Source organism: Nannobrachium achirus (assembly GCF_963921795.1).
Source record: "Nannobrachium achirus genome assembly, chromosome: 8".
Taxonomy (NCBI): Eukaryota; Metazoa; Chordata; class Actinopteri; order Myctophiformes; family Myctophidae; genus Nannobrachium; species Nannobrachium achirus.
The window spans coordinates 21138099-21153477 of record NC_137817.1 but is presented as its reverse complement, the minus strand read 5'-3'; the positions used below and the strand labels follow the sequence as shown (position 1 = coordinate 21153477).

The 15379-nt window shown below is 41.5% G+C and overlaps 5 protein-coding genes across 5 annotated transcripts; all 5 read left to right on the top strand.

Annotated features, from left to right (window-relative positions):
• Positions 1–220: 220 nt before the first annotated feature.
• Positions 221–850, top strand: LOC308289985 (claudin-4-like; the record flags this gene model as incomplete). The annotated part of the gene is made up of 1 exon (XM_080731764.1): positions 221–850. The coding sequence occupies one exon, from the start codon at positions 221–223 to the stop codon at positions 848–850; it is 630 nt and encodes a 209-aa protein (XP_080587890.1).
• Positions 851–3282: 2432 nt separating this feature from the next.
• On the top strand, positions 3283–4053 carry LOC308289984 (claudin-4-like; the record flags this gene model as incomplete). Its single annotated transcript, XM_080731763.1, has 1 exon — positions 3283–4053. One exon carries the CDS (start codon positions 3283–3285, stop codon positions 4051–4053), a length of 771 nt encoding a protein of 256 aa, XP_080587889.1.
• A 3279-nt stretch (positions 4054–7332) lies between these two features.
• Positions 7333–7971, top strand: LOC308289799 (claudin-4-like; the record flags this gene model as incomplete). The annotated part of the gene is made up of 1 exon (XM_080731551.1): positions 7333–7971. Exon 1 carries the CDS (start codon positions 7339–7341, stop codon positions 7969–7971), a length of 633 nt encoding a protein of 210 aa, XP_080587677.1. The 5' UTR covers positions 7333–7338.
• A 4144-nt stretch (positions 7972–12115) lies between these two features.
• On the top strand, positions 12116–12712 carry LOC308289983 (claudin-4-like; the record flags this gene model as incomplete). Its single annotated transcript, XM_080731762.1, has 1 exon — positions 12116–12712. The coding sequence occupies one exon, from the start codon at positions 12116–12118 to the stop codon at positions 12710–12712; it is 597 nt and encodes a 198-aa protein (XP_080587888.1).
• Positions 12713–13634: 922 nt separating this feature from the next.
• On the top strand, positions 13635–14303 carry LOC308289797 (claudin-4-like; the record flags this gene model as incomplete). Its single annotated transcript, XM_080731549.1, has 1 exon — positions 13635–14303. The coding sequence occupies one exon, from the start codon at positions 13635–13637 to the stop codon at positions 14301–14303; it is 669 nt and encodes a 222-aa protein (XP_080587675.1).
• Between the last annotated feature and the right edge of the window lie 1076 nt (positions 14304–15379).

Below are 15379 nucleotides of genomic sequence, written 5' to 3'. Positions count from 1 at the left end.
GGTATAGGTCAGCAGTACTGGAGGTCACGGAGCCTCTGTTTGTGTGTAAACAATCCCAGCTGAGGCTTGCTTATGGTATCACCTACCCTCATGTCTGAGTCCCCTCCTCTCACAGCTCAAATCTATAAAAGCTGGACACTATTCTGGACGTTATTCAGCCTACTTTTTTCTGGGACCTCTTTGTTTTTATGGGAGTGTGTGAGGAAAGAAGGCAGACAAGATGGTTTCTCAGGGGATTCAGATAACTGGCCTATCAATGGCTTTAATCGGCTGGTTAATGGTCATCGTGGTGTGCGCCATGCCCATGTGGAAGGTCACAGCTTTTGTCGGTGCCAACATTGTGACTGCCCAGACCATCTGGGAGGGCATGTGGATGAATTGCGTGGTCCAGAGTACAGGCCAGATGCAGTGTAAAGTCTACGACTCCATGCTGGCCCTGCCTCAGGATCTCCAAGCGGCTCGTGCCATGATCATCATTTCTATCTTAACCGGTATCTTTGCTGTTGTACTGTCGATTGCTGGAGGGAAATGCACTAACTGCATCGAGGACAAGCACTCCAAGGCCAAGGCATGCATTGCGGCTGGAGTTATGTTCATCATCTCTGGACTTCTCTGTCTTATCCCGGTTTCCTGGTCCGCCCACACCACCATCAGGAATTTCTACAACCCAATGATGATTGAAGCCCAGAGGCGAGAGCTAGGAGCAGCCCTTTACATTGGCTGGGGAGCTTCCTCTCTGCTACTGATGGGGGGGTCGTTACTGTGCTGGAACTGTCCCCCAAAAGAACAACACCACCACCACTACGGGCCCAAATACGGGACCAGTGCCACATCCCGGGAATATGTCTAGATCTGTGGTTCACAAACTTTTTAGCTTGAGACCCAAAAGGGAAATTAGACGTTTTTCAAAACAGCAGCTCTACAAGCTCACAACGTGGCGCGAAGATTTTCGCGGCTATTTTCACTACTTCTTAAACATCTGTTTTCTAATCTATGAAATGTCTTAGATTTTCTTTTATTGAGCAAATTATTTGGAAAATTCTTTCTTTTTTAAATAATGAAAAATGTTTGGGAATGTTTTTTGAAAATGTTTTGAAATAATAATAATACAAAACTATAGGAAACCAAAAGTTAAGGGACCCATAAAAATGTGTCTGTGACCCACAAATGGGTCCCGATCCAGTGTTTGGTAAACAGTGGTCTATATGAAGATGCTAAAAACAACACGTTTTTTTCTGATTATCAATGGAGAAAGAATTTCAATAATGATGTTGTAGTTTGCTTTGAAAGGTATTTATTATGTGATAGACAGTGTGATAGACTGCAACATTATGATACCTTTATTTTTTATCTAGCTCTGCCACTTTGACATGAAGCCACTGAAATTAAATTGACACAAGCTTGTGTCTTCTATTTTTGTTGTCACAGAATTTCAGGAGGTCTTTATTTGTTGCATTGGAAGATATACTGTCCAGTATAAACAAAAAACAAAACAATGGATCTATAGATTTATTTTATTCAATATTTTGTTTTTATTGAAGGTACCTGTACATTTATTGTTATGACATCATCAAAATCACCACTGGATGTAAGCAATTGCTTATCGTTTTGGAAAACTGAAAAAGACTCCCAAAAGTGCTCAATTTACATGGGGTTTTTGAATCACCTCATAAGAATCCATTATTCCTTTCTAAATATGTGTAACTCTAATGCAAAAATAACAATAATGTGTATGTTGGAAATTCTTGTATTATATTACTGTAAATAAACAATCTCCTTGATGATCGCTGTTCATGTACTCCCGTGAATTTAAGCAACTACAATGCAAGATAGAAACTGTAGCAGACTCTTGGTTTTACTGTCATGTAGTGATAGTGTTTCAAAGTTACCTTTTGGTTTGGGTAAAACATATCAATTGTTAGCTTAAAAGTTATAAAAGAACATCACAAAGTTAGTAAGAAAATGATTATGCAGTTATAAAATGTACACGCACATGGCCTAGTTTGACCACTTTTCCCCACAGTCACCAAACTTTGTGAGAGACGGCGGACTAGCTACAGTAGCTCGCAGTCATGCATGTACATAGAATTGTGTAGAATTTAATCCATGTGGGATTGGTGGAGACAACTATTCAGGTTTTGTTTGGGGTCGTTTTGGGTTACAAATTATATCATTCATTTAGCCTGCTATTTATCAGGAGAATGTTCTCAACCCTTTTAATTTCATTTAATTTGATAAACGAAATTAGGCCACAGACCCCTATCTTATCTTTGATAATATACTTTATTTCTGGGACTGGGAACTAAGAACATTTTTATTGTTAGTCTATCATTTGGTCCAGACTTCCTTTTCTGTCTATGTTCTGTACAGTAAATTTAACAGTGAAACATTGATCAAAATACCCATAGACCCGATATAAATTAAGGGGTCATAGCAGCACAACAGTAGGCATGAAACACAGATTCTGAGTAAGAGTAAGAGTACTGAGATACAAAATAAGTAATTAGGATGTAGTAAGGAATTATTGTATGTTCTCTAGTTGTATTTACTTGTACATATAAAAATGGTGAAGATTAACTATCAATAATTTAGCTGAGGATCCCCAAGACCAACCCCCATGGAACCCTGATGGTCCCCAGACCCAACTTTGAGAAGAGGAGACCTATTGTCTTCCATGACTTCCATTTAGAATAAAGGAAGTCATGTGTCACTATATATTCTTGTGGTTCTTTGCTCCCTTTATGGAGACACCAACCAATGGTTTTACTGCTTCCAATGCAAGCCCGGTATTTATGTATTTTTTTGTTTGTGAAGTAAAAGGAAGACTAAATGTACTGCAATGTGCAATTATTTCATTTTCTGAATTAGGCTATATCTACACAAAGCAAGCTTTATGTGAATGAAAGCACAGTAAAACACATTTAGCATGTATCAGTGCTGGTTTTGGGTCCTTTTGATCTGCTGATTGGTACATACCCATGCAACTAAACAATCAGTCTGATAAACTGTGCATATGAAATAATCCTTTCATATACAAAAGGTCTACACTACAATTGAAAATCGTTGCCACTCCTCCACCTGTATATATATCTACATGGTGATAGGCTAGAGGAATCTAGTTTGTCTGGAAAAACTCACTAGATGACACTCCTCCTACTGCAGCATTCCTCCTCCAACAAACAACTGTCCAAAGAGTCATTTTGGTAGAACAGAGCGTAGGAGAACCAGACCTGTGAGCCCAAAGATCTCTCTCTCTCCCACGGCAGACACAGCCTCTTCACCATGGGGCGGATCGGCAAGGAAGTAGCAGGCCAGGTCATAAGCTTCATAGGCTTCGTAGGAGTGTGTGTGTCCTGTGGCATCCCCATGTGGAGGGTGACCTCTTACATCGGAGCCAACATTGTCACCGGCCAGATCGTGTGGGACGGCCTGTGGATGAACTGTATAATGCAGAGCACAGGTCAGATGCAGTGCAAGATGAACGAGTCGGTGATGAGGCTGACGAGGGACCTCCAGGCCGCCCGGGCCCTGGTAATCTGCTCCGTTATCTTTGGCTTTATCGGCTTCGTAGTCACCTTCATCGGTGCCAAGTGCATGGGCTGTCTGAAGACTGATGCATCCAGGGCCAAGGTGATGATTGTGGGCGGCTGCCTCATACTTTTCTCTGCCGTCCTGATTCTCATCCCTGTCTGCTGGTCATCAGCGACCACCATCACTGACTTCATGAACCCCATTACCATCGAGACACAGAGGAGAGAAATCGGAGCTTCCATCTACATTGGCTGGGCCTCTGCTGCATTTCTCATTATCGGTGGGGTCATTCTGACCACATCATGCCCACCCAATAGGCCCATGTATGGATACCCAGGATACGGACCAGCACCCATGTACCCATATGCTGGCCCGGCGGTTAACCCAGCTACGTATGGTCCAGCCACGTATGCTCCAGTGTATGGCCCCCCTCCCGGTAGACCATACTCAGGTACAGGATCCTATGGGCCCAGCAAACCATATGCAGCTCCAACCACATACTCAGCCAGACAATACTCTTAAATAAACTTAAATGGACAGAAAAGAGACTCTCCCTGTGAAAAGACTGTGATTTCTGTCCTCATGTTTTCACAAGATGTTTTGTGATGTTTTGCCACTGCAAAAATAATATTTTTTGTCAACCCCTGTCACTTGTCCTTTGAGAGGATTATTATTTTGCCCTATCAACATGTACACTATTATGCCACGTTTTGTAAAAAGAGATGATTTATTTTACTGTGTTCACTGAAAAATGATTTCAATAAATATGTTTAAGTGAGATTTACAGGTTTTATGAAGTACTTTATTTCATTTTGATTCACACACACCTGTGCATATGTGTGTGCATTATATTTTCATTATTTGTTATTAAAGTAGTTTCTTAAAAACATATACCAATGGAATAATACCTAAATGTATCTTTTATCCGTAGTTGAATACTTAAGTATGACTATGTTTTCTCAGGGTAAAGGGAATGGGATAGTAATTAGGGCCCTAAGTCTATAGTATCTAAACTTTTAGAAGCAACTGGCCTTGTAATATTATAAAATACAATATATATATATATATATATATATATATATATATATATATATATATATATATATATATATATATATATATACACAATTTACCTAATGCTCTAACAAATGCCAATTGATCACAATGATGAATCCCAATCCCAATCAGAGGTGTAATTTCAGAAAGAAACGGGGGTGGTAAAAAATAAGTTACCCCCATAGCCCCATTTCTAAAATAGCAAAAAATAGTGGATCTACAAGCTCTCAAAGCATTGCCAATTGATGCGTTGAGAGCTTGTAGATCAACTATTTTGTATTTGTTTGGGGGGCAAAAAGAGAAAATGTTCGCATATCCACAAGTTTCCCAGTGAGCTTACTGGGGAAAAAGGGATGTGTTAATGTGTGCTCCACTTCCTCCACACAGCTGATTCAAATCACTTACCAAAGCACCAAGTAATGTAGAGATTCAGGTGTGATAGGCTCACAGCAGCAACAGCAACCAGTCAGAATGAAACAGCTAAGAGGAACAGGAAGTGTTGCCCACCTTTCGCACAGACATAAAAAGGTACTAGACACCTCTTCCGGCTCTCTGGTACCCGTCTCGCATTGATAGGCATTTTTGATTGACAGGCTTGGAATTCTTCTGTGTGCGTAACAGACACGGAAGGTCGGTAGGAAAATCAGAGCCAGGTTTGAATGGAAAAGTCCCGGAAAAGACGCGTTGTGATTGGCCAGTAGTTTTTTTGAGTGGCAGCTGGTGGCAGCCTGCCCTCGACACTTCCGCTTTTCTGCCTATCAAGTTGGACGGGTTGCTCCAATCAACTGCAGCTGTGGGGTATCTAGCTTTTTATATCTGTGACCTTTCGCGCAAGGGCTCATGGGACAGGAAACTTGTGGATAATGACATTTCCAAAATAGGGATGCCACGTTGAAAGTGGTTAATAAATTAACGGTTGCATTAAACAATAAAAGGCTTATGTAAATTATAATACGTGTGACATGTAGATGGAAAGGCATCGATTGTGATGAAGTCTGATTAATCTGCAAAAATAATTCAGAGTTGGGGACAATATGCATAAAATAACTTAATTGGAGGTTAAATGTGAACACTAAGGGGTGGCAATTGCCATCCTCTGATACCCCAAATGATGCCTGATGTAAATGTTATTATATTCCATATGGATAAACAGTTTTCCCCGACCATAATAAAGTACTCGCACACAAGAAATGAGTCCACACCAGCGTAATTCCATTTTTTGTTAGTTGTATTGAAAATATAGTTCAGAGTTCAAATTGTAGCAAGTACAGTACACCCATCGTTGGTTCTCTGCCTAATAGACAGTTGACATGGCTATAGTTACTTTAACAGTATGATGTAATAGGTGACCGTGGTCACCTCATCGGCTGACCTGACCTTTATCAGTGGTCAGAACACAACAGAATTGTTGATTAAAGATGGTTTGCCAGTTACATACTGTATCAGGCCCTTGTACAGTGTCAAGGCTGTAGGAACAACAAAGTTAAAACAACAGGGTTTGTTTTGGAACACAGGGTGGCAAACAGCACAATCAAAGAGTTAAGATATTTGACTGTTATACACAAATTGGTACACACTATATTAATATTATATTAAATAATATTAACCCATCAATGCCCCTGATCACAATAATGAATTTCAGCAAAATGCTCCCATTGATCAGAGTGAAGCACCCTTAGATTTATATCATTAGACACACAATTGACAAATAGTGCAAGGCCAAATGGTGACATCAATGAATGAAATCAGGAACAATTTCTTCATCCATTTTGACTTCCGGCAATGACTTAACAATCCAGGTGTCCCTATTCTGGGCATGTAATAATAGGTGTACGCATAGAAGGCAGATCTACAAGCTCAAAATGCTTCACATTCTGACACATTGTGAGCTTGTTCATCGGCCATTTTCACTATTTGACATACAGCAAAGTTCATAGGGTTTAGATTTTTAAGGCCTGTGATATGTTCATGTAAAATTAAAACCGTTTACCTATACAATAAAGGGGGAAAAATTGTTTCTAAATTCATTTCATTCATGTATCTGTATATGTATATATTTCCTTTGTAATGATACAAGCAAATAATATATTAAACAAGAAATGTGTGTGTGTGTGTGCGCGTGTGTGTGTGTGTGTGTGTGTGTGTGTGTGTGTGTGGGTGTGTGTGTGTGTGTGTGTGTGTATTGTGTATATGTATAACTATCTACATTTTCTATCGTAAACAAATTGACCCTTTTAACTGTGATTATAATACAATATAAATTTGGATTTAAAGGGACTTAACACTAACTTTTTACTCCTGACAATTACTTTTAGATCAGTGCCATCGTTGATAGCCTTTTTTGTTTTTACCCTGAAACCAGTATGAAGACTGGCTCTTCAAGTAATCTGTCCTGCCAATGGTTGGTGAGTTGTGACCAAGAGCATTATTTGAATAGCATTTAGCGCCTCCTCCTTTTGTTTATGGCGCACTGCTTAAGGTTGATGCTCATCTCACCGAAACTACATCCTATTACGCATACTGACTATGTGAAGAATCTGGCTGGGCAGGAAAATTACCCCCCACATACGTTTCAGGTCAGGCAGGAATGACGTTGACTCCACCTTTCTGAAGGCGTCCTTATAACTGAAGACGAAGTGACCCAGTCATTATCCTGCTTTATTGCCGAGCTGAACTGACCTACACTCTGAACAGAAAACCTTGACTTACTTTTTAACTTCCGACTCATCAAGATCAAGAGAAGACTTCACCATGGTGTCAATGGGACGACAGATGCTGGGCTTTGCCCTGGCTATCATCGGCTTCCTGGGGACCATCATCGTGTGTGCCCTGCCCATGTGGAAGGTAACAGCCTTCATCGGAGCCAACATTGTGACAGCACAGACTATCTGGGAAGGCTTGTGGATGAACTGTGTGATGCAAAGTACAGGTCAGATGCAGTGCAAGATCTATGACTCTCTGCTGGCCTTGCCGGCAGACCTGCAGGCTGCCAGAGCTCTGACAGTCATTGCCATCATCGCGGCATGTTTCGGGGTCCTGCTGGGACTTGCCGGGGGCAAATGCACCAACTTCGTGGAGGAGGAGACTGCTAAAGCCAGAGTGGCCATCGCTTCTGGGATTGTCTTCATCATTGCTGGTGTCATGACCCTCATCCCTGTCTGCTGGTCTGCAAACACCATCATCAGAGACTTCTACAACCCTATCATGACCAATGCTCAGCGGAGGGAGCTGGGAGCGGCCTTGTACATCGGCTGGGGCACCGCTGGCCTCCTCATCTTGGGAGGGGCCCTTCTCTGCAGTTCCTGCCCACCTAAAGACGACAGCAACTATCCAGTCAAGTACTCCCAGGCTAGGTCCACAGCCACCAGCCGAGCCTACGTCTGAGACGACTGCTTACCCGGAGAAGACTGAAAATGATTTATTGTCACTGTGAGAGCGTCACAAGTTGGTAAAATGATGCATCCCATCTTTAACGTTCCTGAAAATGTTTTCGAAAATGACACACGATTGAAGAACACTCATCCAAATGTCATTTCCTGAGTAATTCAGAATGCTTTGGTGGGGACAAGAGGACATTTGCCTAGAGCACGGCGCAATTTATGTGTAATTTATGAAGTCCTTGCATGTCTTGAGGTGGCGAATGGACTAACTTTTTACGTTGAGCTTATCTTAAAGCTTATTTTTCTGTATAAAATACATCTAAGCTATGCAATGGAGAATGAAGAAATGTAATGGAAGTGAATATGTGTACAGTATATGATTGATATCTCTGTATGGAGTATTTGATAACAAACCATGTTTAATTACTACTTTTGTTTACCAATGACATTGATTTTTAATAAAACATTCAAACACATACTAATTGGGTTTTCGTTGTGGTCTCTCTATTTAAGTAATAATACCAAACAATATAAATCTGTTAGTGTTTGAGCTATGGTTTTGGTAAGCTTCTTCTTCATGTTTTATGACACTCAACCTAGTCAAGAACAGTGAATCTATGGAACGCCCGCTAAAACAATACCCCACATTCTGTCAGACAGGAACTAGATCAGTTGTAAAAAAAATGTTGTTGGGCGTGTTAGGAATGCCCCTTTGAGGGTATTAGAGTGCAAAATGTTTGGACCATGTAAGTTAAAATGTCCTCACATCACATGTCAAACATCAATAGCTAAAACGTTATTATATGACTGCCATGATGTTATAAAGATGAAATACGAATTTAGGGCATAATATTCTGACTTTTGTTTTACTTCTAGCATGCAGGCGTGATAAAAACTGGTTGAACCTGTTTCCAACATTGTAGCTGTTCCTTGCTAATGAATTAAAGTAGCTTTACTGTGCAAACTTTGGTTTGGGCACTTAGGCAATCACTGGTACTTGATAAGATAAAGATGGGCACAGCATTTCTATCCTTCCCCATGCAGTAAGATCAGTGACTTCTAATTATAAACATTGCATTAGAAAAACAGCAGAATAATGTGTTTCATCAATATAAACATGTGAAAGTGTATCACTCTTAGGCCTACTTGCCCTCTGTCAGTACAAAAAGAATGTCCCTGAACCTGTTGTGAGAGCTTTTTTCAAATGCTGATAAATGTTTGTGCCATGGGCATTGTCATAGGTTTGTGTTGTGGGCAGGGTTAGGCACAAATAGCATTTCAAAAATAAATAGCAAATCATGTTTTACATTTTTTATTGTCAAAATCTATATAGGCCTTGAATTATTTCACATTAATTATTTGGTAGCTAGATCATACATATATTCTAAGTTGTTTAATTCATTAATTCTAATTAACTTAAACTTAAAACTTTTTTTTTGTGTGTTAAAAATAAATAGTCTTGAGCAGGCCTGGCATTTCATCATTTCGTCACTTGGCCTTTGGTGTTGTACATTTCTTTAGGGCACAAAGGCCAAATGCCAGGGCAGGAAGGTCATTAAACTAGTAAGACGCCTCAGGGGCGACATGTGACCTCACCCTAAAGGAAGAGGTCACGCCAGTTCTTGGCCATCTGGCCATTGATGTATATCGGACCAGTTACCCATATATAGAGACCCGTGCACGATAGTCAACAATGTTAAGTCAAAACATGCCCATATATGGGCATTACCAAATATGGGCATTCCCAGATATGTCCTTAATATTGATGACATTAGGACATGGATCTCCATATATGGGCATAAAACGTATGTTAATTAGTAAAGCTATGCAGGGCCATGGCAAGTTAGGGCCTGGGTTTGATGCCTAGTTTGCCTGTGTCCATTTATGCCCATATATCTGTATTTGTCTATCTGCTTACATTTTATGCCCATATATGGAGATCTCTGTATGTGTCTGTCTGTGTCCTTTTATGCATATGGATATCTCTGTATGTGTGCCGCTGAGGTCTCACATCTTTGGGACCTGGGCGACCTCACGAGACCGAACTATCCTCAAGGACCTCACAAGGCCGAACTATCTCAAATTGTGATGTAGTATCTGACCTGAGGCCCCTTACTAAGTAGCATACATTTACACCATACCTCCCCCGAAAACGTCAATATTGAACTCCATATGTATATGGGTAGTCAATGTTTTGTCAAAACATGCCCATATATGTAGCGGGAGGCTCTCTCCATTCCGACATGTCGCCACTCCGAAATTGACTTCTTATTGTCGGAGTGGAGACACTCCCATGGGGGTTCGGTTTAGGGTTAGGGTTAGAGATAGGGTTAGGTGGTTGCACACTGCTGCGTTTATCGGGCCGAATATCGGGGTGAATTTCGGAGCGCGTGAATAAAAAAATCAACCTCACGTTATGTCAGTCACGTTTGCACACTGACGCCCGTTTCGCGCACCACTCGGTCCCTTGCTCTCTCTATCTCTCTCTCTCTCCTTGCCCTGAAAAACGCATTTCGCAACGAAAAACGCAGCAGTGTGCAACCAGCTTTAGTGTCAGAATGGAGACATGTCGGAAAGGAGACATGCGGAGTGGAGAGATGCACCCATATGTAGCCTGACACTCAGCCTGAATTCACATTTCGTTTCACTCCAATCGCCAAAACAAAAATTTAAAGGGGTGTGGCTAGCGATTCAGGGTCTGGAACTAGGCTACCATATGGGCATTACTGTACCAAATATGGGCATTCCCAGATATGTCCTTTATATTGATGACATTGGGACAGGGATCCCCATATATGGGCATAAAACGTATGTTAATTAGTAAAGCCAAGCAGGGCCTTGGCAAGTTAGGGCTTGGGTTTGATGCCTGGGGATCTCCATATATGGGCATATATACCCTAACAGGGCATCATCTGGGAATGCCCATACTGTATATGGACATTTTATTTATTTTATCCTTTATTAATATATATCCATACATATATGGACTTCATAACGTTTTCAGGGAAGGTAGGGTGTAAATCAGAGTAAAGCAGGCCTGGGATTGATGACATCAGAAATCTCCATATGGGCATAAAAGGGATTCCATATACATACAAAATATGTTCCCATACATGGAGATCCCTATCTGAACCAGCCACACAGATATGGGCCATGCCTTTGCCATCTGACCAGTGATATATATCGATGACATCAGAGCATGATGTCAGAGCGACAAACCCATAGAACCATACACAAACATAGAACCATAGACTGTAAAAATGTGTACTGACTGACACAGTATGGATATCCAGGGTTTGATCTTTGATGAGGTGATGTCATGTGACATCACTTCCTGTACTGACTGAAGGACTGACTGAAGGACTGATGTCACGTGACATCACTTCCTGTACTGACACAAGACGGAGACAAGCTACGACATTTCTCATGGTATACTGCGACCTTCGGTCGCAATAAAACAAGATTTTAGTCCATCGAAAGAATTTGTTGAATTTAAGGGAGAGGGATGATAACCTAATCTGTCTACATATTGACAAGAGAGAGACTGAGGAGAAAGTGGTACAGTCAGGATTAAGGCCACTTGGTTTGAGGGGCACAAGGCCAAACTGAAGGGCAAGGCCAGCTATTGCCATCATGGCCTCCATGAAATTCCTGCCCTGGTCTTGAGTGTTCATCATTTTGTGTCAGTGATAGTTAATGTGTGGGTCAACAAACTCCCAGTCAACAAACTAATCTATTTGCCTTCTTATTTGAGCACTGTGCACTGTTGCTGTTTTTGTTCCTTTATTATAGGGGGAAATGTAGTTGCCGGAGGCGGCACAGCAGTTTAAGGTTACAGTTACAGGGAAGTAAATATTTTCATGCACATGCATCATTTTTCTTTGTTGGTTCGAGGAACAACAAAGCCTCTTGTAACACGATTCCCATCTTGGTGAAATTAAATACTTTTAGTATTATTTTTTACCTGGGAGGAATGACGTTGACTCCACCCTGCTGAAGGCGTCCTTATAACGGAAGACGAAGTGACCCAGCCATAATCCTGCTTTATAGCCGAGCTGAACTGACCTAGAGTACACTCAGTCTGACAGAAAACCTTGACTTAATTTTTTAACTTCTGACTGATATAGACATCAAGAGAACACTTCACCATGGTGTCAACGGGACGACAGATGCCGGGCTTTGCCCTGGCTATCATCGGCTTCCTGGGGACCATCATCGTGTGTGCCCTGCCCATGTGGAGGGTAGCAGTCTTCAGCGGAGCTAACATTGTGACAGCACAGACTCTCTGGGAGGGCATTTGGATGAACTGTGTGATACAAAGTACAGGTCAGATGCAGTGCAAGATCTATGACTTTCGGTTGGCCTTGCCGCAAGACCTGCAGGCTGCCAGAGCTCTGACAGTCATTGCCATCATCACGGCAAGTTTCGGGGTCCTGCTGGGAGTTGCCGGGGGCAAATGCACCAACTTTGTGGAGGAGGAGACTGCTAAAGCCAGAGTAGCCATCGCTGCTGGGATTGTCTTCATCATTGCTGGTGTCATGACCCTCATCCCTGTCTGCTGGTCTGCAAACACCATCATCCAAGACTGGTACAACCCTTTCATGACCATGCCGAGGGAGCTGGGACCGGCCTTGTACATCGGCTGGGGCACTGCTGGCCTCCTCATCTTGGGAGGGGCCCTTCTCTGCAGTTCCTGCCCACCTAAAGATGGCAGCAAACATTCCTATCTGATTGTAAACATTTGAATCAGAAAAAAACAGTTGATTAATGTGTTTCATCAATATAAATCCAAAAGTAAAAGTGTATCACTCTTGGGCCTACTTGCCCTCTGTCAGTACAAAAAGAATGTCCCTGAACCTGTTGTGAGAGCTTTTTTCAAATGCTGATTTCTTTCTTTGCCTTGGGCATTGTCATAGGTTTGTGTTGTGGGCAGGGGTAGGCACAAATACATCAGCATTTCATAAACAAATTGCAAATATCAATTTCAAATAACAAATTGCAAATATCAATTTCAAATTATTTGATTGTGAATAACCATATAACATTATTTCATATTAGTTATTTGGTAGCTAGATCATACATATAATTTGTTTATGTTTTTGTAATTGTATGTTTTCTATGGACCATGAGTTTGAAATAAAGACATTCATATTCATTCATTCTAACTGACAACATAAAACTGTGAGCACTTTTTGTGTTAAAAATAAATAGTCTTTTTGTGTCAGTGATAGTTGAAGTGTGGGTCAACAAACTCCCAGTCAACAAACTAATCTCTTCACCCTCTTATTTGAGCACTGTGCACCGTTGCTGTTTTTGTTGATAGGCCTCACAAACTGTGACCAGGGTCACGCATACACAACATCACAGTTTCGAGCTGGTGCATTTTCATGCACATGCATCCTTTTTCCTTGTTGGTTGCAGGAACAACAAAGGCTCTTGTAACATGATTCCCATCTTGGTGAATAAACGAAACCCCCACCTATATTGTTCTCACAAAGAATCCTGCATGGCTGGTATTCTTTGGCTGGGCTTCTAAAGTGTCTTTAATAGCTAGCATTGCACACCTCCCTTTTTTCTTCTGCTTCGAATGCACATCAACACCCGATCGACTCCTAATGTTCCCTCAAAGTGTTGTGTGAGATAGAGCCGCTGGACGTACACTACAGTATGGGCTCCATGGGCATGCAGATGCTGGGCAGCGCTCTGGCCCTGTTTGGCTGGATTGGGGTGATCATCGTCTGCGGTGCACCCATGTGGCGGGTCACAGCTTTTATTGGCAACAACATAGTGACGTCCCAAACTATCTGGGAGGGCATCTGGATGAGCTGCGTGGTCCAGAGTACAGGACAGATGCAGTGCAAAGTCTATGACTCCATGCTGGCTCTGGGCTCTGACCTTCAGGCAGCCCGGGCACTGGTCGTGGTGTCCATTGTCACAGGCATTGCTGGCCTGCTGATGGCCTTCGCCGGCGGAAAATGCACCAACTTCATTCCGGAGGGGACGGCCAAGGCAAAAGCAACGGTGGCAGCAGGTGTGGTGTTAATCATCAGTGGGATTCTGTGCCTTATCCCTGTGTCTTGGACCGCCAGCCTCATCATCAGGGACTTCTACAACCCTATAATGACCGACGCCCAGAGAAGGGAGCTTGGGGCTGCTCTGTATGTCGGCTGGGGTGCTGCGATATTGCTGATCATGGGAGGAGGGCTGCTGTGCGCCAATTGTCCCCCCAAAGAAGACAGTGCCTCTTCTGCGAATTACCTGCTGGCCAAGTCATCAGGAGTACGGAGCAAACAGGATTCAGTACGTTCCTCTACCCCGTCGAAGACTTATATTTGAGACTTTCAAAGGGACAAAAGGGAAGTCTGTTTGCACTTCAGCTTCTAATTTCCACCATGGGGGATGACACTTTGAATCAGTATATTTGTTTAAAGAATGTGACAAATCTTTGTAATAAAAAAAATCTGTATAAAGATGACTTAAATAATATAACCTCAGTTTTTTACACAACTAAATTAGAAATGATCTTTGAAATCAGCGTTGTAGTTTGCATATCTTCAGACTTTGACTTGAATTTTATCACAATAAATGGCATTTAGTTTTCTGTTGTATTGTTATGCTTGTTGGCTAATCATTCAAAAATATTCACATGGCGATCTTTAACACTATCATTGTGAAAACCTGTTTATCAAGGCATTATCACTAATAGTCAACCAGCTCTGGTATCTCATTGCTGGAGGTTATTGCATAAACACTGTGTAGCTGTTTTGTAAATCACTGAAATCTGAAATGATCTTATGAAATATTTCTGCCCAGTATTTCGTTGTGCATTCCATGTTTCTTTTATTCTGCCAGAGTCTCAAATTGAAGATTTTAGTACGAATAAAAGTAGTTGTGATTTGTAGTTGTTTGTGTTAATTCTTGTCCCCACCAACCTGTTAATAGAAGAATGGTGTTGTGTCTTCTCATACTATCTGATCTGGCATCAGGGAAGCAACAGAGAGCAGGGGAGTGTCACGTTTCACAGTTCTCACAGGAAATATAAAGAATTAAATATAAATAAAAATGATTACCATGCAGTAACTGTTTCAAAGTTGAGGGTTTATTGTTCAACTCATATATTGGTCCTATTGACTACTGGAATTGTTAACTTTCTTATTTAGCTTGAGTGTTGAGCACAACACAGGTTTCTCATTGAACATTTTGGATGACACAGCATTAACACACCAGAGCTGGAAAAGGTTACTGGGTTTATTTTTGACAGACTGAAAAGCAAAAGCTATCTCTCTAAACAACAAGATGAAACAACACCAAAGGACTGGGATATAACTATCTGACTGCCTGCTGTAACCTTGTAGTACTGTATTAGGTATAGGTCAGCAACTAATGATTATATTTGTAATAATTATAACTTT